This window comes from Salvelinus alpinus, chromosome 2, assembly GCF_045679555.1.
Source record: "Salvelinus alpinus chromosome 2, SLU_Salpinus.1, whole genome shotgun sequence".
Taxonomy (NCBI): domain Eukaryota; kingdom Metazoa; phylum Chordata; class Actinopteri; order Salmoniformes; family Salmonidae; genus Salvelinus; species Salvelinus alpinus.
The window spans coordinates 27987377-28013359 of NC_092087.1; the positions used below are offsets into that span (position 1 = coordinate 27987377).

At 42.4% G+C, this 25983-nt stretch overlaps 1 protein-coding gene across 1 annotated transcript in view; it reads left to right on the top strand.

The window, feature by feature from the left end:
- The first annotated feature begins 2351 nt into the window (after positions 1 to 2351).
- LOC139557692 (coiled-coil domain-containing protein 3-like) overlaps positions 2352 to 25983 on the top strand; it is a 29026-nt gene continuing 5394 nt past the window's right edge. Inside the window, exons 1-2 of the mRNA XM_071372792.1 lie at positions 2352 to 3034; positions 12303 to 12477. Coding sequence (XP_071228893.1) covers positions 2679 to 3034; positions 12303 to 12477 — 531 coding nt within the window. The 5' untranslated portion in view covers positions 2352 to 2678. The remainder of the gene's footprint in view (positions 3035 to 12302; positions 12478 to 25983) is intronic.

A 25983-nucleotide genomic window follows, 5' to 3' on the forward strand; every position in this document is an offset into this window, starting at 1 on the left:
TCTAAATTAAAGTAACAAATAATTAAAGAGCAGCAGTAAAATAACAGTAGCGAGGCTATATACAGGGGGTACTGGTACAGAGTCAATGTGCGGGGGCACCGGTTAGTCGAGGTAATTGAGGTAATATGTAGATGTAGGTAGAGTTAACGTGATTATACATAGATAATGAACAGAGAGTGGCGGCAGTGTAAAAGGGAATACAGACTAAGTAAAAATACTTTGAAGTACTAGTTTTTTGGAGTATCTGTATTTTTGACAACTTCAACTCCACTACATTTGTAAAGACAATATGGACCTTTTACTCCCATACATATTCCCTGACACCCAAAAGTACATGTTACATTTCGAATGCTCAGGGAGGACAGCAAAATGGTCAAATTCCCACCGGGGGCATCATTTCAGCTAAACCTAAGGTATAGCAAAGTGGATTTTTATTTTATCAAATTGAAGCTCATTTACTGCATTTTTACAGAATTTTACAACTCCAAAATGCAATTTGAAGAACAGCAACAACAAAATAAATTCACTGCAGCCATTATCACTTTGTGTTGCTGTAGCTTCATTCACCTCAGTCAATATGGGACTTAACATTCTACAAACACATGTTAAACAAGAATTAGCTGGTATGTGTCATGTCATGTCAAACAGCAGTTACCTAGCCAACGCCATCTAATACAGCCATCTTTACCTCTGCACTGTTTTTGAGAAAAAGTTGCACTATTCCCTGCATCTGCATCATGAGCTCTCCATAAAGCCAGCCAGCCAGCCATACAAACAGCCTTCCCTCCTGCTCCCAGGTGTATGCATGGTCCTAAAGTCAGCCTTTTATTACTGCTGAACTGCATTTGCCTTTTAATCAGAATTTGAATAATTTCAGTACCCTATTTCAAATTGTTGGTGGATCCCCAATTGATTTTACGTGGCCCACCAAGGTAACTTTTATTTTTGGGGGGGACATAAAAGGCTATAAAAACGCCAGCAAATCAGCTCTACAGTAAGTGATTTTAATTTCAGAAATCTTTTCCGAAGTATTCCCACACATAATAAAGAGATATAGGTGATCGTATAGCAAGGTTTGAAATCATAATTTCTTCGTCACATATTTTATCTGTTTGGGCTTCTTGCGGTCAATTTGCAGTCTATAAATTATTTGTTATTATGTTCTGGCCCCTTGACCATCTGCTCAAGAAAGAATTTGGCCTGCGACTGAATCTAGTTGATGATCCCTGAGCTAAGGTAATGGCGCCTGCTCAAATACTGTGTTCGTAAATTATGTCTGAGTGTTGGAGTGTGCCCCTGGCTGTCTGTAAATAAATTAGATAAACAAGAAAATTGTGCCTTCTGATTTGATGTATGGCATTTACTTTTTACTTTTTCTCAAGTATGACAATTGAGTACTTTTCCCACCACTGTACTTAAAACCCGATACTTTTTGACTTTTCCTCAAGTAGTATTTTAATGGGTGACTCACTTTTACTTGAGTCATTTTCTATTAAGGTATCTTTACTTTTACTCAAGTATGACAATTGAGTATTATTTTTACATCACTGCCTATGACAGATGTGCAATGCTGGGATAAAGGCATGATGTTACATGTCATTGTAGCAGGCCTACTGTTCAGCCTAGGGTCTCTTGAGCCTGAGACATTTAGGAAATTTATTATTGAACTCTGAACTAATGTTAGCAGCAACTCATCTATCTTTCAGACACCAGAGTGATTAGAAAGTGGTCAAATATTGTATTTCTATCAGCTTCTGGTGGTGTAATTTGTGGGCCACTTCCCACATCCTTATGTCTCAGAAGTCATGTCCACAGGGGGACATTGTTTGTCTCTGTGAGAAGGATAAGGTAGCTGTTGCAGGATTTGCTGATAATTAAGTTGTAAATTGCAGGTGCTTATTACCAAAGAAATATAAGAGGAATATATAAATACACCCAATATTATGTAACATTGGAAATGTATGGAAATAGCCTATATTAGACAATGGTCTGCATGTCTATGGGCATACCATTTTTGTTATAGGGTCTCAGTTTTTAAACATGATGACACTGTAGATAACGCCTGATGACCCCCTGGATGTCTGATCGAGAGAGGTTAAGTAATATAAAGTGTTAGGTAATAGACAAAGTGGAGAATGTTCTCTATGGAGGCTGTCAGAATAGTGCACCCTTAGCGGAGTTGCCAACAAACGGATGCATCCGGTTTTCAGGCACACATCCACTTCGACCTAGCTTCCTCTTCAGCAGGAAACCAGATGTGGGCCCTCCGTTCAGACGTCTTTTTACGCCTGCTACGTTAGGTTAGAATAGAGTGTCAGATATAAAGCGCACTGAGCGCCTCTGAGCGCCTCATTCTATTCTACAGGATACAGGGGAGCTGCGCGTAATATTAGATCATCACTCACAGAGTGTAGCCTAGCGTGCAGTAGGGGATGAGGGAGGACAGAGGGGTTTGCATGAGAGAACTGAATCAATAAACTGCTGCGGAGCTATTATATTTGACTGCAACAACTGAGTGACTATATGTCACATTGGTGCTGCGCATTTGCACACAAGCCCATGGAATACAGTCCTGTCGGACAGTTTGATGAGAAGTCACTGGTCGTGTAGCGCTCACCCATCACTGCCACAAAATTACGTTTCATAGAGGCTGCAATCGAGACCCGCAGTTGCCTGCCATGGGTGCTATTTTGGCTTTGATTCTGGCGACCTGTTTCAGCGGAGTTTGGGGATGCCAGTTGCCCCATGACTGGAGACCACAGACGGAGGCGTGCCGCGCGGAGCTCGCGGAGATTATCGTTTTCGCCAAGGTGCTTGCGCTGCACAAGGACTCATACAGTGTGTACAACTACTTGCCTTGGCAGTATGACACGGACCTCTTCTTCTCTGCCGAGATCGAGCTGCAATGCGACCAGGCGTGGGGCAGCATGCTGGAGGTCCCTGCTGGTTCCCGGTTCAATGTCACCGGGCTGGGATACTTCCCCTGTTACTCCTACAGCGCAGTGGAGAACAACTCTTACTATTTCTTTTTGAGGTAAGATACATTGACATCCTGGTGTTGGAGGTGCCTTTATCACTGTCAAGCAAGTGTGGCGGTTTTGTAAGTCAGAAATGACACAATCATAATTCAACAGAAAATAGGCATACGTGATTTGGTTGTGTAATTGCCTGAACTTGTGTCTAGATACAATATAACCCTTACATTTCCAGCTGTTATTCTTTTTTACAGTCACAATGAGAAACTTGTGTTTGATGAATACTTGGTGAAATAGAGTTGAGAGTGATGGTCTGGCCCTTAGGATTGTCTTGGGATGCAAACACAGCAAGAATAATAACCCAAACCTGCTGTTTGTGTGTGTGTGTCTGTGTGTCTGTGTGTATGTGTATAATATGAAGCGTGTTATATGGAGTAGCTAGATTGTGAGATAAAAAGCAACACATTGAAAAGAGGATCAGGTACCAGTCATTCTGAAGTTACGCCTGTAATGATACTACAATGTCTACCATGGACAGATGCATGATGCACATTTGCTCAGATGTCACACCTGTCACAGGTCCTAATGTGGGGGGGGGGCCCAACACGTTTGACCCAAAGTTAACTTTGTCTCACATATTATAGGTAAAACATCTGTGCTACTTTGTGATAGTTAAAATGCCTTACACAATTTACAGCATATCAGTAGATTTGTTTCCACAAAGGCAGGTTTCATAATGTGAGATGATTGACACCTTAATACTTATCTCCCTTGGTTTTAGAGTGGAACAACGCATCAGTCTTTGACAAAGTGCCCATGGCATTCCAGCTTCTATAATTACAGAGTCTGACAGTTCCCAACTGCTTAGGGGAGACCCTTAAAGCTGGAAGTTTAGGCTGAGGGTATTATCTCCACACCAACCACAGGCTGTCTGGGAAGTCCTTTGTATCCCAAACACAGAACAACCCTGATGAATGACACCAAGCCTTCTGTTCTGAGAGATGAACTTGTGCAGACAGGTTTAACATGTCTCATGTCCTGTGTTTCTTTCATTCTCAGCACCTAGAACATATAAGTGCACATTCTATCAAAGAGTATTTCAAAGGCATTCCAGTGTGGAGTATTCAGCTATTTCGTATGGAGGTTCACGGCCAAGTACAGTAATGACTGTGTGTTTACATAGTCAGGGGGAGAGTGTGTGTACATGTGTGTGTTTTGTTGATGAGTTGGATGGCCAGCTATATTTTGTATTGTTTTTTTGAAGACCCCAGGTTCATAGGCACCCTGCTGCCAGTCAATACACACACACACACACACACACACACACACACACACACACACACACACACACACACACACACACACACACACACACACACACACACATACACACACGCGCACATACACACACACACACATACACAGACAGGAACTTGTGTGTTCTGTTTGAGAGGAAAGGTTGATGGTGTCACTATGTAGCCGTTCTCCATCACTGGGAAACCCATAAGGCCTTGAGGTTTTTGCTGATCTAAAAGTCTCCTCATCCTGAAACTACAAACTATAGGGATTAGCCCTGCAATCAGCCAGGGGACCATGGAAGGAAACAACCTAATAAGGATCACAATAAGACACAGACATACAGGTCCAAGGATTCAGTGTGCTACGAAAACTAGAATAAAAAATCCTACGTATACATGAAAAGTGCTGTGTTAAACTGTCACTCAAAGTTACATAAAAAGCCTATATTAGAATATGCCTCCTCTGATGCATCTCTGGACTACCTCCCTCCATTAGGATGCTGGGATGGAGGGGGGGGGGGGGGGGGTCTGCCTGAGCCCCTAGTGTTGCTCTGCAGCTTCTCAGCTAATCTCAGACATCCGTCGTAAACATTTAACAGAGGAGTCTCCAGTTCCAGAAAGCATTGTTCTCGTTGTTCTGCAACGCTGGCTCTCTCAGGCGCTGAATCAGCAAGCTAGTGCTGAAAAGTTTCCATCAGAGTCTCCAGTGAGCTCCCATTTCCTGTTAAAGCCCCCCAAACGACACAGTCTGAAACAGCCTCCCCAATCAATCACGACTATGACTGCTCAGGACAGGACAAAGGGGAGTTTAGTATATGAAGAAATGCAACAAGGAGTCTCCCACAGGACCGAAACTGTAGACTTGTTGATTGGTCTGCCTGTCTGTGCCAAATGTAGTCATCTCAATCCCATAACATTGTTGCTTGTCTGCTGTTAAACAAAGTGAAGGACAGATTATTATTCTTGGTAATTCTGTGAGTATAATTTGTGGGTTAAGGCTTTACAGTTCATGTCTCGGTTATGACTTAATAGTTCATCACTTGCTTTCATCTAGCCAAATGGAGTGAAGGGGTCATGACAGCCCTTAATTCTGAACTCTCAAGGATGTCTCCACAAGTTCAGTCAATAAATCTCAATGCAGTGGTGGTGCTCTGGCGAGCTTTAAGCCTCAAGACACTCAGCTGCCTGCCCCTAGAGAGGGCTACTGTAGTTTGGAAGAAGCCTCCTTCCCTATGTTTTAATTCCAAGAATCACCAATCTGAAAAGATAGAATAGGTGAAAGTACTGAGAACAATAAACAATAGCTATAATCTCTCCATTGTGTTCAGTTCACGTATGTACTGTAAGCAGGACAAGAAAGGATGCTTGCTTGAAGAACTGAGAGACACAGCATAGTGCTACTGGGGGAATTGACTCCAGGGTGTCTGCCTTAGTCTCCATTACCATGGAGAGGGCTTGGTATTTGGCTCAGGTATATTGCACATCCCAGCGGTTCCCCTTTTGTTTACTTCCTCCTTTGACTCTTTGGTGTGTGGCTGAACCATGAACCAACCAGCCAGCTGGTTCCATTTTGACAGGGCAAAACTCACCAGTCAAACTGTCAGAGAAAAGCAAAGAAATAGGAGAAAGGCTGCATGGAAACATTAATTAAACCAACATGCTCTTGACTAAACAATGTTAAGACTAGATGACAAGCTTCCCTAGGGAGGACCAGGTTTTTTTGTGTGGAAAAATGGGAGAGAGAGGGAAGTGAGCTCTGTTTAAAGTTGGGGAATTTGAGAGTGGATTTGAAAAAGGGTCTGAGAACCAGCAGACGCGTACGCTCTCTGGAAGCCATTAGGGTTTGAAACACAGGATAATCCCTATAACTGCTGTCCCATTGACTGTACTGTATGCAGTCGATACCTTATGCTGAGAGTGTAATGGAGACAATACGTTGGTTTGGCAGAACTTTGACAATATAGCTGGCTAATACAGACACAGCATCCAGGATGGCTAAACCAGCGTAGACATTTTTTTTCTTAAGATAGCGTTTTTTTCTACAACCATTGACTGCGGAACTGTTTGGGAATGTATACGTCAAGTGGTTAGGACATAATTATGTGTCTGCTAAGTGCCATGGAATTTGTAGAAGCTGAGAAGAAATTGAAACCAGTGGAAACATTGGCCATTAAACTGCATTTACTAGTGCTGGTTGACATTACTGCGCCATCTGGGAGTATTTGGTTGGTTTATACATCGAGTTGTAATCCTATAGGGACCAAATGTCTCAAAACTTACATGCTAGACTTGTGAAGTAGGGGAAACACTGGCCACAACCCTCAACATGCAACAGAGCAGAGAGAGACAGAGAGTGAGAGAGGAAGGGATGGAGTGAGGGTGAGAACGATTGAGTGAGGGATGGAGGAAGGTAGAGAAAAAGAAAAAGGGACAAAACATACAGTTTATGAAATATATAAAACAATCCACAAAGCCATGCTTGTCAGGATGGGGAAGGATTCATGTCTCGGGAGCATGGAATTAATTAAAACCAGCATCAGTTATTGTTTTGAGGAAGATATTGGTTCCAATGTCCCTCAAAATATGCAGTGAAATTAATTTCAAAGCCATTGAAATGAACACACACACAGCCATTATCAGTGGTCATGTCCATTGTGAGTATGTTCTTGTGTCTGTGCTAAATAGTCTGGTAATTAGAACCATGCGCATTTTTGGGGCCAACAGTACAACACAGAGTGTTATTCCCTCCGGATCCTCTCTCCCATCCACATAATTCTCAGGGTTGACCTTGTGTTGCCCCTGCTTACATTCCAGTGCCGCAGTAGTTCATCATTATCAACATTATGAGTGACCCCCACTGTAGGGACAAAACATCAGGCTGTCTGGGTCAAACAAAAACATACACTGTAAAAAATTACTCTTTGGATCAACCAAAAAACATTTCAAGTTGCAACCTATTTCTTTCAAAACTCAACTTACTTTTCCCCTTTGGTAAAACCTAATAAATAACCTAAATCCAAACTAATATTTAATGTAAATACAACCAATTTTTTCATATTGTTCCAAGTAGATTTTTCCATTTGATATTACCGATACAAATTGGCTTACAAGCAATTAAATAAATTTCCTGTATCAATAAATTCAGTTGGTACAATAACATGAAATCATTACTCATATCACATTCTTTACATAGACTTTCACATTTATTGACTTCAATAATGTAATCAAATGGTAACTAGCTTACCAATGAAAACTTTACCAAGCTCTTTAGTATCATTGCAAGCAAGTATCATTACAGATGCAGTGCTGGAAGTGCATATGTTCTACTTTGTGTCGTGTCATTACTATCATTACATGTGAAAACTGTTATTTTATCAAATCAATTTTCTATGTATAATTATTATTACGTGATTAAACGAATCAGGTAAACTTTAATCAACTAGGAAGTCGGGGCACCACGGGAAAATGTTTATAGTCTCTACTTCCCAAATGGACTCTTCATGTAATGAGTGCGCTGAGAGTCGGGAAGCAAGTTCAGGGAGTGAGTGTTTTAATAAATAAAATAAACAATGAACACAAAACATAAACAACGCACCGACATGAAAACAGAGTCAATAACACCTGAGGAAAGAACCAAGGGGAGGGACAGATATAGGGAAGATAATCAAGGAGATGATGGAGTCCAGGTGAGTGTCATGAGGTGCAGGTGCGCGAGACGATGGTGACAGGTGTGCGGGATAATCAGCCGCCTGACGACCTAGAGGCTGGAGAGGGAGTATACGTGACACTTCAGATATTTTCATTTCTCATCGAGTACAGTCTTCTATTAATGATTATTAATCTTTACCTTTCGTCAGTCTCATTCCAAACTTTGTAAAATTATTGGTTATCTGCACGAACCCTAGCATAAATTATGAATCTGCAACATATGTACAAATTGGCTTAATTATTTATTTACTAACTAACTAAATAATCACAGAAATACAAAACAAACAAACACTAGATATTGGTTAATAACAATGATGGAAAAGTCCCTAGTGGGCTAAGCTGATATGACAGCTTGGTAGACAAAAGGAAAGGGGTGGGACTGAGAAAGAGTGGGAAAGACAAAATGGATTCATTACACACAGTCTATAATTATATTCATTGAAATGCTAATCCTTTGCACATGAACGGCCGCTCATTCAAGAATAATTGCAATGTATACATATTTACGCCCGTATGTCGTTGTTGTCTTCTCTGTTGGAATCCTCGATCATCCTGTAGGGTTATTCAGAGTCTCTGCTTTTTATGGTTGTAGATGGTTAGAATGATACTTCAGAGTATCATTCAGAAATGTTGTCATAGAATAGATGCTTCGGCAGTTGTCAGTATTCTCATTCTAGATTTACGTAATTTCTAGCTGCAGACTAGTAATTATACGTCTAAGATTTGCTCTTATTCTGTGGGGATCGATAATCTCAGAGTTGAACCATTTCCAGCCGTGTAGCCAATGATCCACGTATAGTCTTGTCCTTTGGTAGAGTTGTAGTTTAAACCATTTCACACACCAGCGTCACCCAGCATGTTTTGGTCTTAGAAATTCAACCATTTGCAACCTTAGCTTACACCAGGGTTTTATACGTTTCAGTAGAAAAGGGTGGTTCCATGACGCCAACGTAATGTTTATGCTCACATGGGAGATTCACATAGAGAATACAACATAACAGATTCATTTAAATGACATTCACTCTCACGGGTGTCTGAAAAGAACAGCCTGATAGCCACGCCCCCAATAAGCCACACCCCCAACTATTCTGATAGGCTGCTGCTGCAACATTGCTGCCATCGCTATGCAATGTGTATCTGTATGAGGTGTTGAAAGCAATTTAGAAGCAATCATTCTATTTAAAAAATCACATCGATCTGTCAAATGTATTATTTTTACATTTTTATTTTTTTTATTTCACCTTTATTTAACCAGGTAGGCTAGTTGAGAACAAGTTCTCATTTACAACTGCGACCTGGCCAAGATAAAGCAAAGCAGTGCGACGAAAACAACAACACAAAGTTACGCATAAACAAACGTACAGTCAATAACACAATAGAAAAGAAAAAAAAGAATATATTTTTAGAATAGGTTGAATGAACCAAAACGTCATTTTAGATCATACCAATCAGTAAAAGCCATCCCACTTATTACAGTGTAGAGCTGACAACACACAAACACTCATGAGGTACCTTTTTATTTTGTATTTTTGTGCCATCCTCGACTTTCATTCATCACCCCCAAAACCCCAAGTATGCAAACACGTATGCAGCCACTGACCGACGTTTTGATGGACAGAGAAACAATAAGCAAGCTTTTGATGTCCCACAAGGGAGACTAGATGGAGTCCAGATGTATGGACTGCCTGCTGTCGAGTGTCAACCTCCAAGCTAACACTTCCGCCTCAGTCTGACACACTTCTAATAGCTGGAGAAAATGTGACCCGTGTGGATTGAAGGTCCATTCCAGTTTTACTCTAACAACATTAAAAATAACAGCTATAAGACTGCATAACCAGGCCACAGTATCTATGGACTCAAAGCTATTTTTTGGGTGGGGTCATGGAAACTGTTGACTGAAGAAGATACTGTTAGGTATACTGTTACGTGAGATACATCACTGGTTCAAGCGTCTGTCAGAGGTTAATTCTTTTTTAATAATTTGGATAACACAGCTGGATAACACAGCTGTTTAACTCCTGATAATCAGATCCTTTCAAATTCAAAATCATGTAATTCCAGCGGTGTTAACATTCTCCTGCCTTAAGAAACTATTAATGGAACACACTTCTCCTTCCTTCACCACTTATGGCCTTGATGATTGCTTTTCAACTCTGCAGGCCATTATGTGATCTATTCTCTGTAATTGAGTAGCACAAACATAAATGGGAAATAAAGGTCAACTTTTCCTCAGGCTTGGCCTTGGAAAGCAACCAAAGCTCACAGTAAAGAAAGGAGCAATGCCCTTAACGAGAGGCAGATCAAACCAAATTTCCTGTTAATTTATGCCATGTTGTTGTATTAATATTTCTCTTGCCACCCTGAGATGTGATAACGGACTTCCTTCATTTCCATCCTGATGTGGTGTGTGTGTGTGTTTCAAGTTTCAAGTTTCAAGGATATGAGATAAACAGAGTAGCAGCAGCTTGTATGTGAGTAGGTGTGCGTGTGTGTAGAGTCAGTATAAATGTATGTGCATATTATGTGTGAGTGAGAAACTGATGGAGTGAGTGTTTGTGTGTGTTGGAGTGACAGTGTGTGTGAGTGTGTATGGCCATGTGAGTGTGCATAGAGACAGTGAAAATATTGAAATTAAAGGTCAATAAAGATACAAGGTAAACTCGGTACGTGTAGCTATTTTGTTAGCTATGTATCAGTGTGTGTGTGTGTGTGTGTGTGTGTGTGTGTGTGTGTGTGTGTGTGTGTGTGTGTGTGTGTGTGTGTGTGTGTGTGTGTGTGTGTGTGTGTGTGTGTGTGTGTGTGTGTGTGTGTGTGTGTGTGTGCAAGTGCAAGTGCGTGTGAATGTGTGCGATGTGCGCGTGTGTGCGTGCGAATGCATGTGGTTTGTGTGTGTGTTTTTGTGTGTGAAGGCAGATGTCTGCTGTGAGAGGTTAGCAGTGACATGGTTCAACACCATAATGAATGAAAACAAGAGAGGGGTAGAAAGGAGAAATAAGGGAGGAAGTTAGAGACATAGAGGGAATTGAGGAGAGTATGCCACTTTGTTTGGATGAGTTCAGATGTGAACATTAAATGTTTCGCCTGAAGGTTAATGTAATTGTGTTGCCAAATGCCTTTGTTATGCATAAGTGCTTTAGTGTAGCTGCTGAAGAAGTGTCATAATGTTGTACTGCAGGTGCTCTAACTGTGTGTTATGCAATGGGTATTCCCCTACTTGTCACACGATTGGAGGTTTTATTAGACAGATGTGTCCCAAGGCAGAGGTTTTAATCCAACCTTTTTATGCAAGTAAAGTACAGAACATTTTTCAGTAAACTTTCCAAATGTTGACAAAACAAAATACGCTAGACAAGGTGGGATCTTTTTGTGTCGATAATATTAATTATTCGAAAAATATTGGTGGAAACACTTTTATGCGCAAATACTGATATAATAACCATCATATCAAAGTAAACTTGGAGTCACGCGATGACATGTTCTGTGGTCCTCGCACTACTACTCATCGGGAAAGCATGCAGTTTATTAGGTTACAGATTAAATCAATTATGAAGAACTTTACAGGGTGGTGAAAGTGCAAGGTGATGAGCTTGATGCTCTTTTCCAATAAATATCAAGGGTCTTATTCTGAAGACATGATGATTGATGCTTGGCTGCCTTTGACAAATAAAAATAATCTTGTCTCCTTTGTCCATAATAGTATCCCATCATGTAGGCCATATGTGCTCTAGCATGTGCCCATACCAGAGTGAGCACACTCGCTATATAAAACAAAATCTTTTGTGAAAAATTCATCAGTAGAGTTGAAAATGAGATAGAAACCCATTTAACTTGTACTTTTTATTTGGTACATGGGAATTTAACCGCAAAAGGTATGTTATGTGCACTACGTCATCACGCACAGCCTTTGATGTAAACACATCTGGTGGCAAAATGTGCATATTGTTTTAATTTAATGCGGAATTTAGAATATTCGCAAGAAATCTGTCACCAATTGGATGGAAACCTAGCTACTAAGGAAGATAAAATACATGTTATTTTAATCCTGCCTGACACCAACGGCAGCATCACACAAGCTGCCATACCTCAGTCTCAGAGCCATACTGTATGAGGGTTTTCTGTGTGTGTGTGTGTGTGTGTGTGTGTGTGTGTGTGTGTGTGTGTGTGTGTGTGTGTGTGTGTGTGTGTGTGTGTGTGTGTGTGTGTGTGTGTGTGTGTGTGTGTGTGTGTGTGTGTGTGTGTGTGTGTGTGTGTGTGTGTGTGTGTGTGTGTGTGGAATTCAAATGCAATGCATCTTAATCTCCTGTCTATCTTTGTTCCCCAGGATGGATGAGAACTACAGCATTATCCCCCACGGGGTTAACTTCCAAGACCCAATCTTCCCAGACACACCAGAGAACCACCGCATGTTCGCCAGCCTCTTCCAGTTCTCCAACTGCACAGCCGGAACCATGGTCCACAGCTACACCCCAGAGTGGGAGGCTCAGGAGGACAGCCGGGTACGAATTCAACTAATCTATCACTCCGGTTTTTATGTGCCGTTGTTAAGAAAGTCAGCAACAGCAACTCCTAAACAACAGCTCCTATACCACCAAAGAGCAAGACTGGCAAAGAAAAACTGCCAAGGTTGGAAGAATCTCATCAAAACACATGCAGGAAACCTTTGACAGACACACTAATAGACAGCTGATCAATTTTCCTTGCTATTCACCCTTAATCCATTTTGGTCCCTCCATGGCTGAGGTAGCATTCAGCGTACTATGTCCTAGCAAGTCTTCCATGATCCCTTGCACTTGAGAGTCCAGTAAGGATTAACTAAAGGGCAGTGCTGCAGAGTATTTTATGTTATGCTTAACCTACCCTTAACCCCCAATCAGGGAACTTTGCCTATCATGAAAGGGATCGCAATAGGTACCCCCACTTCACAGGGGATGGAAATGCATGCTATCCAGAAATCATTCTGCTAATGGTGGCTTGTGGTTAGGGCTAACCACAGTCTTCAAAGGTCCAGTGAGGAAAGGCTTGTAAGTGTAATATGTTCTTGGTGTCTGGGAGACCAGAATTATTTGGGTGGTGGATGGAGGCCCTGCTCTGATCAGTAGTTGGTCCAGGCAGTCAGAATCCCCTTGGTTTGTGCTTCTCTTTCATGTGTGTCAATGTAGGGTAGAGTATGTTGGCTGTAGAGCAGGATGTGGGATGTGGCTGAGAGACAGGGAGCAGCAGGCTTTTTAACCATCTATGGGGTTTTCTACTATGAGCACAGAACTTACATTCATTAGTCTGTACTGCCTGTACCTGAGCCTTTCATACCAATGTTATGGTAGGTGGGCAGCCATCAGTTTAGTGATGACTGTTTATATAGGTAGAAATTATTGGATCAGTTTCAAAGCCCTGTCTCGTGGTCGGCGGGACATTGTTGCTCATAAAATCCAGATTGAAGTAGTTTGTGGGAAAAGTCTGCCTCATACACATTGTAAAATACCTAAATGCTAATTAACATACCGATGAGTATGAAGTCTACACATTTCTGCATAACATATTCATGGCTCAACTCAACATTTCAGTGTCAATTTGCAAGATCAACACTCGTGATCACGTCATAGTGTCATGCATAGTCCCTCAATAGTAACTAATAATCTGGCATTTCAACGTCTCTGGATTCCGTTCATTGAACTCCAATCATGTGCTGACTACACATAAAAGCCTTCTGTCTAAGAATGGGCTTATGTTTCCATTAACGACCACAGCTCAGCTCAAATCTGTAATCAGAGGCAAAGCCAAGGTAATGCACAAAGTAATTTGTATGATTATAACTAAATATCTGAATGGAATGGCTCATAATGAAATTCTCATATTCCCACTGGGATACTCTTAACTGGGGCACGCAGCTGTTTTCCCTCAAAAACCTTGAATATGTCCCTCTGCTAACGTGGGAATATGTCCCAGTAAGACTGGAAATATATTTCTTACTAAAATTCTTACTGGATGAGTGTCAAAATTGCATGTAATGTCTATGTTTCTGTTGAGTCTAGGTCTCTACCATTATGACCACAGTGATAAATCTTCCATCTGCCACTTGAGATTAGTTTGTTGGTTTGGTTGTGTAAACAGTTGAATGTATTACTATTTTTAAAACTGGGTTGTCTGCCATGGGAAAGATATGATAGGGATAGCATTCAGGCTTTGGAAGCAAGCACCCCAACTCTGTAGCTGCGGTGCAGGTGTGGACCATACGTGGGAGGTAGATGCTCAGATCACAGTCCAGATATATTCAAGACTCCAGACATGTTCAAGGGCAATTAAATAGGTATGTGTCCACAATGGAGCTTGGTTTAGGAAACCATGGACTGTCCCATAACAATGGTAGGGAGATGTGGAGATAGGGACTTTACTATAGGTACCTCTGGTCTGAGTGAAACACACACCCAGTTAAAACTTCTTGCGACTACAGGGGGTGCTGTTCCGAATTAGCATTTTGTCGTCTCCAAATTAAACTGCCTAGTACTCAATTCTTGCTCGTACAATATGCATATTATTAATTCTATTGGATAGAAAACACTTTCTAGTTTCATACAACGTTGAAATTATGTCTGTGGGTGACCCAGAACTCTTTCTACAGCGAAATCCATGACAGACAGTGAAAGGTCTGAGAGCGAAGCTCTGGTTTCAGATCAGTTTTTAAGGTCTCTGTCTATCCTATGGAACGACACGAACTGCACCCGCCTTCCCCTGGATGTCAGTAACCAATGAGAAGTGGAATGGGCCTTCTAGGTAGCTCTCAGAGGTTATAAAAGACCAAGGAGTGAGAGTAGCCCCCCTTTCGACGCTCGCCCTTACGCAGGAAGGGACCTCCGGATGCCATTTTCACAGGCTCGGTTATCAACTTGAAATGTATCCGTCTGTAATTTAATTCGATATAGGACTTAGAAACATCATAAGGTAGTTAATTTAAACCGTTTTATAGCAATTTATATCCGTTTAGTGCGATTTTGATGCATTTCTATGTGAAGCACCGGGCACATTTCGGGGTCCTGGTTGAACGTTAGCGGGCATTTAGACGGACAAAGGACATCTTTCGACCAAAAGAAGATTATACCCAAGAAAGAATACATTGCCCAAGAATCCGATGGAAAATCACCTCATAGTAAGTAATATTTAATATGATAAATCGTTGTTCTGTCGAAATATTTTAAACGCATATTTCGCCATTTTGTTTTCTATCCCTTCGCTTGGCGAACCCTGTATTGCACAGTAAGGATAATTTTAGAAATGTAAATCAGCGATTGCATTAAGAACTAATTTGTCTTTCGATTCCTGTCAACCCTGTATTTTTTAGTCAAGTATATGATTAGCTTTCAATTAAACTAGATCACTCTGATAGATGACGTCAGACATATTGAGGCTTGATTTCCTAGTATTTTTATTGTGTAACCACGGTTTTGTATGGCTAAATATGCACCTTTTCGAACAAACTGTATATGTATGTTGTAAAATGATGTTACAGGAGTGTCATCGGAAGAATTCTGAGAAGGTTAGTGAAAAAATTAATATATTTTGGCGGTGATTACGTTATAGCGCTCTTTGGCTGGAATCGATGCTCTGGTAACGTTTGCACATGTGGTATGCTAACTTATCGATTTATTGTGTTTTCGCTGAAAAACGCTTAGAAAATCTGAAATATGGTCTGAAATCACAAGAACTGGGTCTTTCCATTGCTATGCTTTGTCTATTTTTATGAAATGTTTTATGATGAGTAAATTGGTCATACACGTTGCTCTATCTAGTAATTCTAGTCGATTTGTGATGGTCGGTGCAATTGTAAACTGTGATTTCTACCTGAAATATGCACTTTTTTCTAACAAAAACTATCCTATACCATGAATATGTTATCAGACTGTCATCTGATGGTTTTTTTTATAGGTTATTGGCTATCAATATCTTAGTTGAGCCGAATTGGTGATAGCACCTGAAGGAGTAAGAAACTGATGGAGTTAGAATAGTGGTGTATTTTGCTAACGTGTTTAGCTAATAGATTTACATATTTTGTCTTCCCTGTAAAACATTTAAAAAATCTGAAATGGTGGCTTTATTCACAAGATCTGTATCTTTCATCTGGTGTCTTGGACTTGTGATTTAATGATATTTAGATGCTACTATCTACTTGTGAAGCTATGCTAGCTATGCTAATCAGTGTGTGGGGGGTGGGGGGTGCTCCCGGATCCGGGATTGATACTCGTGAAAGGTTAAAAAAACAGCTCCACCTCTCCTTCCATCTAATTTTGTTACCTGGAATTTGTTGTTTAGGGTTATCTGCTGAGTGGCCTGGTTGGTCTTGAGGTAATGCCGTAGCCGCCGACACACATACTGTATCTACAGTGTCGGCATAGGTTTGAATCCGGCTTACTGCTCTTTCACACAACCTCTCTCTATCCTTCCCCACGGCCATCCTCTCCCTCTATATGTTCAATAAAGTCAGAAAATACCTTAAAAATATTTTTACAAAATGGTTACCTGCTGAGCCTCTACAACCTTTTCTGAGTCAATATCACTATTGCAATCTAACGCTCAGATTTTTTTTTAAACATGACAATAACCTAAAACAAATTAACATAATGAAAACAGTTCTTTAGGAGTGAGATTTGTGAAGTTGGCCTAATACATTAAATCAAATCAAATCAAATTGTATTTGTTACATGCGCCGAATACAACAGGTGTAGACTTTACCGTGAAAGGCTTACTTACAAGCTCTTAACCAACAATGCAGTTCAAGAAATAGAGTTAAGAAAATATTTACTAAATAAACTAAAGTAAAAAATGTAATTAAAAGCAACACAATAAAATAACAATAACAAGGCTATATATAGGTGGTACCAGTACAGAATCAATATGTGGGGATACAGGTTAGTTGAGGTAATTTGTACATGTAGGTAGGGGTAAAGTGACTATGCATAGATAATAAACAACGAGTAGCAGCAGTGTAAAAATAAAGGGAGGGGAGGGGGTGTTAATGTAAATAGTCCGGGTGGCCATTTGAATAATTGTTCAGCAGTCTTATGGCTTGGTGGTAGAAGCTGTTAGGGAGCCTTTTGTACCTTGACTTGTCGCTCCGGGACTGCTTGCCGTGCGGAAGCAGAAAGAACAGTCTATGACTTGGTGGGCTGGAGTCTTTGACAATTTTTTGGGCCTTCCTGGATGGCAGGAAGCTTGGACCCAGTGATGTACTGGGCCGTACGCACAACCATCTGTAGAGTCTTACGGTCGGATGCCGAGCAGTTGCCATACCAGGCGGTGATGCATCCGGTCGATGTAGCAGCTGTAGAACATTTTGAGGATTTGGGGACCTTTTCAGTCTCCTGAGGGGAAAAAGGTGTTGTCATGCCCTCTTCACGGCTGTCTTGGTGTGTTTGGACCATGATAGTTTGTTGGTGATGTGAACACCAAGGAACTTTAAACTCTCGACCTGCTCCACTACAGCCCCGTCGATGTGAATCGGGACATTCTCGGCCCTCCTTTTCCTGTAGTCCACGATCAGCTCCTTTGTCTTGCTCATGTTGAGGGAGGGGTTGTTGTCCTGGCATCACACTGCCGGGTCTCTGACCTCCTCCCTAGAGGCTATCTCGTCGTTGTCGGTGATCAGGCCTACCACTGTTGTGTCGTCAGCAAACTTAATGAAGGTGTTGGTGTCGTGCTTAGCCACACAGTCATGGGTGAACAAGGAGTACAGGAGGGGACTAAGCACGCACCCCTGAGGTGCCCCCGTGTTGAGGATCAGTGTGGCGATGTGTTGTTGCCTACCCTTACCACCTGGGAGCTGCCCGTCAGGAAGTCCAGGATCCAGTTGCAGAGGGAGGTGTTTAGTCCCAGGGTCCTTAGCTTAGTGATGAGCTTTGTGGGTACTACGGTGTTGAACACTGAGCTGTAGTCAATGAACAGCATTCTCACGTAGGTGTTCCTTTTGTCCAGGTGGAAAAGTGCAGTGTGGAGTGTGATTGAGATTGTATCATCTGTGGATCTGTTGGGGCGGTATGCAAACTGGAGTGGATCTAGGGTTTCTGGGATTATGGTGTTGATGTGAGCCATGACCAGCCTTTCAAAGCACTTCATGGCTACCGACGTGAGTGCTACCAGGTGGTAGTCATTTAGGCAGGTTACCTTCGCTTTCTTGGGCACAGGGTCTATGGTGGTCTGCTTGAAACATGTAGATATTGCAGACTCGTTCATGGAGAGGTTGAAAATGTCAGTGAAGACACTTGCCAGTTGGTCCACTTTCATGCTCTGAGTACACATCCTGGTAATCCGTCTGGCCCCGCGGCCTTGTGAATGTTGCCCTGTTTAAAGGTCTTGCTCACATCAGCTACGGAGAGCGTGATCACACAGTTGTCCGGAACAGCTGGTGCTCTCATTCATGCTTCAGAGTTACATGCCTCGAAGCGAGCATAAAAGGCATTTAGCTCGTCTGATAGGCTCGCATCACTGGGCAACTTGCAGCTGGGTTTCCCTTTGTAGGCCATAATAGTTTGCTTGCCCTGCCACATGACGAGGGTCTGAGCCGGTGTAGTAGGATTCAATCTTAGTCCTGTATTGACGCTTTGCCTGTTTGATGGTTTGTCTGAGGGCATATCAGGATTTCTTATAAGCGTCCGCATTAGTGTCCCGCTCTTTGAAGCGGCAGCTCTAGCATTTAGCTCATTGTGGATGTTGCCTGTAGTCCATGGCTTTTGGTTGGGATATGTGTGTATGGTAACTGTGGGGACGACGTCGTCGATGCACTTGTTGCTGAAGCCGGTGACTGAGGTGGTATACTCCTCAATGCCATTGGATGAATCCCGGAACATATTCCAGTCTGTGCTAGCAAAACAATCCTGTAGTTTAGCATCCGCGTCATCTGACCACTTCTGTATTGAGCGAGTCACTGGTACTTCCTCCTTTAGTTTTTGCTTGTAAGAAGGAATCAGGATGATAGAATTATGGTCAGATTTGCCAAATGGAGGGCGAGGGAGAGCTTTGTATGCGTCTCTTTGTGTGAAGTAAAAGTGGTCTAGAGTTTTTTTTTCTCTCTGGTTGCACATTTGACATGCAGGTAGAAATTAGGTAAAACTGAGTTAAGTTTGCCTGCATTAAAGTCCCCGGCCACTCAGAGCGCCGCTTCTGGATTGGCATTTTCTTATTTGCTTATGGCCTTATACAGCTTGTTGAGTGCAGTCTTAGTGCCAGCATCGGTTTGAAGTGGTAAATATACGGATACGAAAAATATAAATAAAAACTCTCTTGGTAGATAGTGTGGTCTACAGTTTATCATGATGTACTCTTCCTCAGGTGAGCGATACCTCGAGATTTCCTTGATATTAGACATCGCGCTACAACTGTTATTGACAAGTAGACAAACACCCCCAACCCCCGTTTTACCAGACGTAGCTGTTCTGTCCTGCCGATGCACAGAAAACCCAGCTAAATGTATATTATCCATGTTGTCATTCAGCCACGACTTGGTGAAACATAGGTATTACAGTTTTTAATGTCCCGTTGGTAGGATAGTCTCAAACGGAGATCATCCAATATATTTTCCAGTGATTGCACGTTGGCAAATAGAACGGATGGTAGAGGCGGGTTGCCCACTCGCCGATGAATTCTAACATGGCACCCTGATCTCTGCCCCATGTATTTCTGTCTTTTCTTCACGTGAATGATGGGAATTTGGGCCTGGTCTCGGAGAAGCAGTATATCCTTTGCGTCGGACTCATTAATTAAAGAAAAATCTTTATCCAGTTCGAGGTGAGTAATCACTGTTCTGATATCCAGAAGCTTTTTTCGGTCATAAGAAATGGTATCAGCATTATTATGTACAAAATAAGTTACAAACAATGCAAAAAAACACACAAAATAGCATAGTTGGTTCGGAGCCCATAAAACGGCAGCCATCCCCTCCGGCGCCATAGCATTATCACAGCATATTTGGTATATACCTAGGCTGCCAATATTGTTCTTCTCAGACCATAATATATTTCAAATCTCGAGGTTTGATAACAAAATAGATCAGTTGGTTTTGCAAGGCACTGCTGAGCAGAAATTGAAATAATTAGAAAATAATTTCCTTTTTTATTTTACTGGACTGATTGTGCTTGCATCTGACGGTCATGGTGCTTACAAGACAACTGGGAACTCAAGGTCAAATCATGACGCCAGTGATCTTCAGGTTGGAGCGTCTAAGTTTCCGACTTGGAATTCCAAGTTGGATGATCGTTCAAAAATGTTTTTTTTTTTTACCTTTATTTTACTAGGCAAGTCAGTTAAGAACAAATTCTTATTTTCAATGACGGCCTAGGAACAGTGGGTTAACTGCCTGTTCAGGGGCAGAACGACAGATTTGTACCTTGTCAGCTCGGGGATTCGATCTCGCAACCTTTCGGTTACTAGTCCAACGCTCTAACCACTAGGCTACGCTGCCGCCCCATAAAAAAAATGTTTCTAGTTGGATCTAGTTTTTTTCAGAGTTACCAGTTGTCTCGAATGCACTGAAGTCAGAAGTCTGAGATTTCTGAGTTCCCTGTTGTTTAGAACCCAGCATTAGTCTCAGTGGAGGGAGGGAGAGAACAGCAGAGGGTCCGCCTCTCACAGTTCCTGCTCTCTCCTTCCTTTCCTCTGGTGAGACTGACCAGAAAAACAGGGGACATCGTCTTCCACCTCATGGCTAAACTCCAGTCACACCGCATCTGCCTCATGCACTAATTCATGATGTTCATATGACCAGAGAAAGTGCAATATTCCTTGATATTAAAATACACAACGAGCTGCTAATAATCATCAAAACGCAGGGCTATCGAAACACTTGGGTACTCATTCAATTCAGCTGCAGAGCGAGTGGAAGTAGGGAGAAGTGTGTTTTGTAATAGGGTTGAATAAAAACAGTGTGGACAGTGCTGAATAAAAACTTAAACATGAACTCACTCATAAAAAAACAGCTCTTTGCTGTATTCTTTGACAGTCTCTCTGTGGTCTTGGTTTTAAAAGTTACACTCACATAGGCTACTATCAAACCTTGTTGTGTCCGGGGTCGTGGAAGCTGGAGGTACGGCTATCCGATTGGCCAGCTCAGTAGGCACACTCGATTTAGCCCCAGATCTCCCGGTACACAGGGTAGGCAGAGTTTGTCTTTTCAGACAAATCAAATGGTTCAAAATGGGAACACTTTCCTTACCCGATGTATAGGGCTTCTGAATCAAGTGCACCTACTGGAAACAGCGCAACATGCATAACAAAAGAAAAGGAGAGCAAGCCTTTATCCTTGGCTTTTCTACAGAAATGTCCGGTGATCGTCTAGGAATGCCTTGAAGATCGACCGGTTGAGGACCACTGCTCTACCGCCTGGGGCAATCTGCCTACAGTCTGCCTACCCTTTTTCTGTAACAAGATGGTGCCGACAGAGAAGGCTGCCTCGCTTCTGGTCCTTAGGAAAATGTGCATTATTTAGTTTTTTTATGTATTATTTCTTACATTGTTATCCCAAGTGATATTACATACAGCCGGGAAGAACTATTGGATATCAGAACGACGTCACCTAAAACCCTCACAAACTTTTACAGATGCACAATTGAGAGCATCCTGTCGGGCTGTAACACCGCCTGGTACGGCAACTGCACCGTCCACATCCTTTGTCCGAACCACCCAGGGCATTTGAACTGATTCCAGAGGCTGACCCAAAACAATGCCACCGGAGAAGAGGAAGACGCAGCGGTTTTCTGGTCAGACTTCGGAGGCGCGCACACCACCCACCGCTTCCGAGTATATTCCTCGCTAATGTCCAGTCTCTATAGATAACAAGGTCGACGAAATCAGGGCAAGGGTTGCTTTCCAGAGAAACATCAGGGATTGTAACATACTCTGTTTCACAGAAACATGGCTCTCTCGAGATATGCTGTCGGAGTCAGTACAGCCACCTGGATTCTTTGTGTGTCGCGCCGACAGGAATAAACATCTCTCCGGGAAGAAGAAGGGCGGGAGTGTATGTTTCATGATTAATGACTCATGGTGTAATTGTAACAACATACAGGAACTCAAGTCCTTTTGTTCACCTAAACTAGAATTCCTCACAATCAAATGCCGACTGTGAGAATTCTCATGAGAATTATTGGTTATTGTCACAGCCGTGTATATCGCCCCTCAAGGCCATACCACGACGGCCCTCAAGGAACTTCACTGGACTTCATGCAAACTGGAAACCATATATTCTGAGGCTGCATTAATTGTAGCTGGGGATTTTAGCAAAGCAAATTTGAGAACAAGGCTACCTAATTTCTATCAGGATATTGACTGTAGCACTTGCGCTGGAAAAAGACTGGATCACTGCTACTCTAACTTCCGTGATGCATACAAGGCCCCCGCCCTCCCCTGCCCTCCCTTCGGCAAATCTGACCGCAACTCTGTTTTGCGCCTCCCTTCCTATAGGCAAAAACTCAAACAGGAAGTATCCGTGCTAAGGACTAGTCAACGCTGGTCTGACCAATCAGAATCCACACTTCAAGATTGTTTTAATCACGCGGACTGAGATATGTTCCAGGTAGCCTCAGAAAATAATATCAACGTATACGCTGATTCGGTGAGTGAGTTTTTAAGGAAGTGTATAGGAGATGTTGTACCCACTGTGACAATTAAAACCTACCCTAACCAGAAACCGTGGATAGATGGCGGCATTCGCGCAAAACTGAAAGCTTGACCAATCGTATTTAACCATGGAAAGGTGACTGGGAATATGGCTGAATACAAACAGTGTAGTTATTCCCTCCGCAAGGCAATCAAACAAGTGAAATGTCAGTGCAGAGATAAAATGGAGTCGCAATTCAACTGCTCAGACACAAGACGTATGTGTTCTACAGACAGTCATGGACTACTAAAGGAAAACCAGCCACGTCACGGACACCGACGTCCTGCTTCCAGACAAACTAAACACCTTCTTTGCCAGCTTTGAGGATAATACAGTGCCACCGACGCGGACCACTACCAAGGACTGTGGGCTCTCTTTCTCCGAGGTCGACTTGAGTTAGACATTTAAACGCGTTAACCCTCGCAAGGCCCCAGATGGCATCCCTAGCCATGTCCTCAGATCATGCGTAGACCAGCTGGCTGGTGTGTTTACGGAGATATTCAATCTCTCCCTATCCCAGTCTGCTGTCCCCACATGCTTCAAGATGGCCACCGTTGTTCCTGTACCCAAGAATGCAAAGGAAACTGAACGAAATGACTATCACCCTGTAGCACTCACTTCTGTCATCATGAAGTACTTTGAGAGACTAGTCAAGGATCATATCACCTCCATCTTACCTGTCACCCTAGACCCACTTCAATTTGCTTACCGCCCCAATAGGTCCACAGATGATGCAATTGCCATTACACTGCACAATGCGCTATCCCATCTGGACAAGAGGAGTATCTATGTAAGAATGCTGTTCATTGACTCTAGCTCAGCATTCAACACCATAGTACCCTCCAAGCTCATCATTAAGCTTGAGGCCCTGGGTCTCAACCCCGCCCTGTGCAATTGGGTCCTGGACTTCCTGACAGGCTGACCCCAGGTGTTGAAGGTAGGAAACAACATCTACACTTCGCTGATCCTCAACACTGGGGCCCCACAAGGGTGCATGCTCAGTCCCCTCCTGTACTCCCTTTTCACCCATGACTGCGTGGCCATGCACGCCTCCAACTCAATCATCAAGTTTGCAGACGACACAACAGTAGTAGGTTTGATTACCAACAACGACGAGACAGCCTACAGTGAGGAGGTGAGGGCACTCAGAGTGTGGTGTCAGGAAAACAACCTCTCACTCAACATCAGCAAAACAAAGGAGATGATCGTGGACTTCAGGAAACAGCAGAGGGAGCAGCCCCCTATTCCCATCGACGGGACAGTAGTGGAGAAGGTGGAAAGTTTTAAGTTCCTCCGCGTACACATCACGGACAATTTAAAATGGTCCACCCACACAGACAAATCAAATCAAATCAAATGTTATTAGTCACATGCTCTGAATACAACAGGTGTAGACCTTCCAGTGAAATGCTTACTTACGAGCCCCTAACCAACAGTGCATTTTCAAAAAAAAATATAAATAAAATTTAAATAAAGGGTGCCAGTGTGGTGAAGAAGGTGCAACAGCGCATCAAAGCCTCACACACTTTTACAGATGCACAATTGAGAGCATCCTGTCGGGCTGTATCACCGCCTGGTACGGCAACTGCACCGCCCACAACCGCAGGACTCTCCAGAGGGTGGTGCGGTCTGCACAGCGCATCACCGGGGGCAAACTAACTGCCCTCCAGGACACCTACAGCACCCGATGTCACAGGAAGGCCCGAAAAGATCATCAAGGACAACAACCACCTGAGCCACTGCCTGTTCACACCGTTCCCATCCAGAAGGTGAGGTCAGTAGAGGTGCATCAAAGCTAGGACCGAGAGACTGAAAAACAGTTATTATCTCAAGACCATCAGACTGTTAAACAGCCATCACTAACACAAAGAGGCTGCTGCCTACATACAGACTTCAAATCATTGGCCACTTCAATAAATGGATCACTAGTCACTTTAATAATGCCACTTTAATAATGTTTACATATCTTGCATTACTCATCTCATATGTGTATACTGTATTTTATACCATCTATTGCATATTGCCTATGCCACTCTGTCATTGCTCATCCATATATTTATATGTATATATTCTTATTGCATTCCTTATCTTAGATTTGCGTGTATTAGGTAGTTGTTGTGGAATTGTTAGATTACTTGTTAGATATTGCTGCACTGTCATAACTAGAAGCACAAGCATTTCGCTACTAACAATAACATCTGCTAACCATGTGTATGTGACCAATAACATTTGATTTGATTTGGGGCCCGAACAGCTGATAGAATGCCCTGTGGCAGAGCTGCAGAAGAAACCACACTGGATACAAATGTAGGCAAATATAACATAAAGTGACACACTAATTGGTGATGCAGGATGGCAGCAGCCACCAAATTTTTTGAATTTCATAAAACCCCTTCCACACAGTCCTATCAGAGATGGTAGTGCATTTACGTCAATGTTTTACTCAGCTCCATGTGTAAGCATTAGGATCGGAGCAGGGAATCAATGTTTTACTCAGCTCCATGTGTAAGCATTAGGATCGGAGCAGGGAATCAATGTTTTAGGAGATGGACACGCATTGAAGCTCACCTATGGCTGATTTGAGGCTGTTGTTGATGTACAGTGCCTTGCAAAAGTATTCACCCCCAGTGGCATTTTCCCCATTTTGTTGCATTACAACCTGTAATTGAAATGTATTTTTATTTCATGTAATGGACATACACGAAATAGTCCAAATTGGTGAAGTGAAATGAAAAAAATTACTTGTTTCAAAAAACTCAAAAGAATTCTAAACTGAAAAGTGGTGGGTGCATATGTATTCACTCCCTTTGCTATGAAGCCCATAAATAAGATCTGGTGCAACCAATTACCTTCAGAAGTCGCATAGTTAGTTAAATAAAGTCCACCTGTGTGCAATCTAAGTGTTACATGATCTGTCACATGATCTCAGTATATATACACCTGTTCTGAAAGGCCCCAGAGACTGCAACACCACTAAGCAAGGGGCACCACCAAGCAAGCAGCACTATGAAGATCAAGGAGCTCTCCAAACAGGTCAGGGACAAAGTTGTGGTTCAGATCAGGGTTGGGTTATAAAGAAATATCTGAAACTTTGAATATCCCACGGAGCACCATTAAATCCATTATTAAAAAATTTAAAGAATATGGCACCACGGCAAACCTACAAAGAGAGGGCCGCCCACCAAAACTCACAGACCAGGCAAGGAGGGCATTAATCTGAGAGGCAACAAAGAGACCAAATATAACCCTGAAGGAGCTGCAAAGATTGGAGTATCTGTCCATGGGACCACTTTAAGCCGTACACTCCACAGAGCTGGGCTTTGCGGTAGAGTGGCCAGAAAAAGCCATTGCTTAAAGAAAAAAGAAG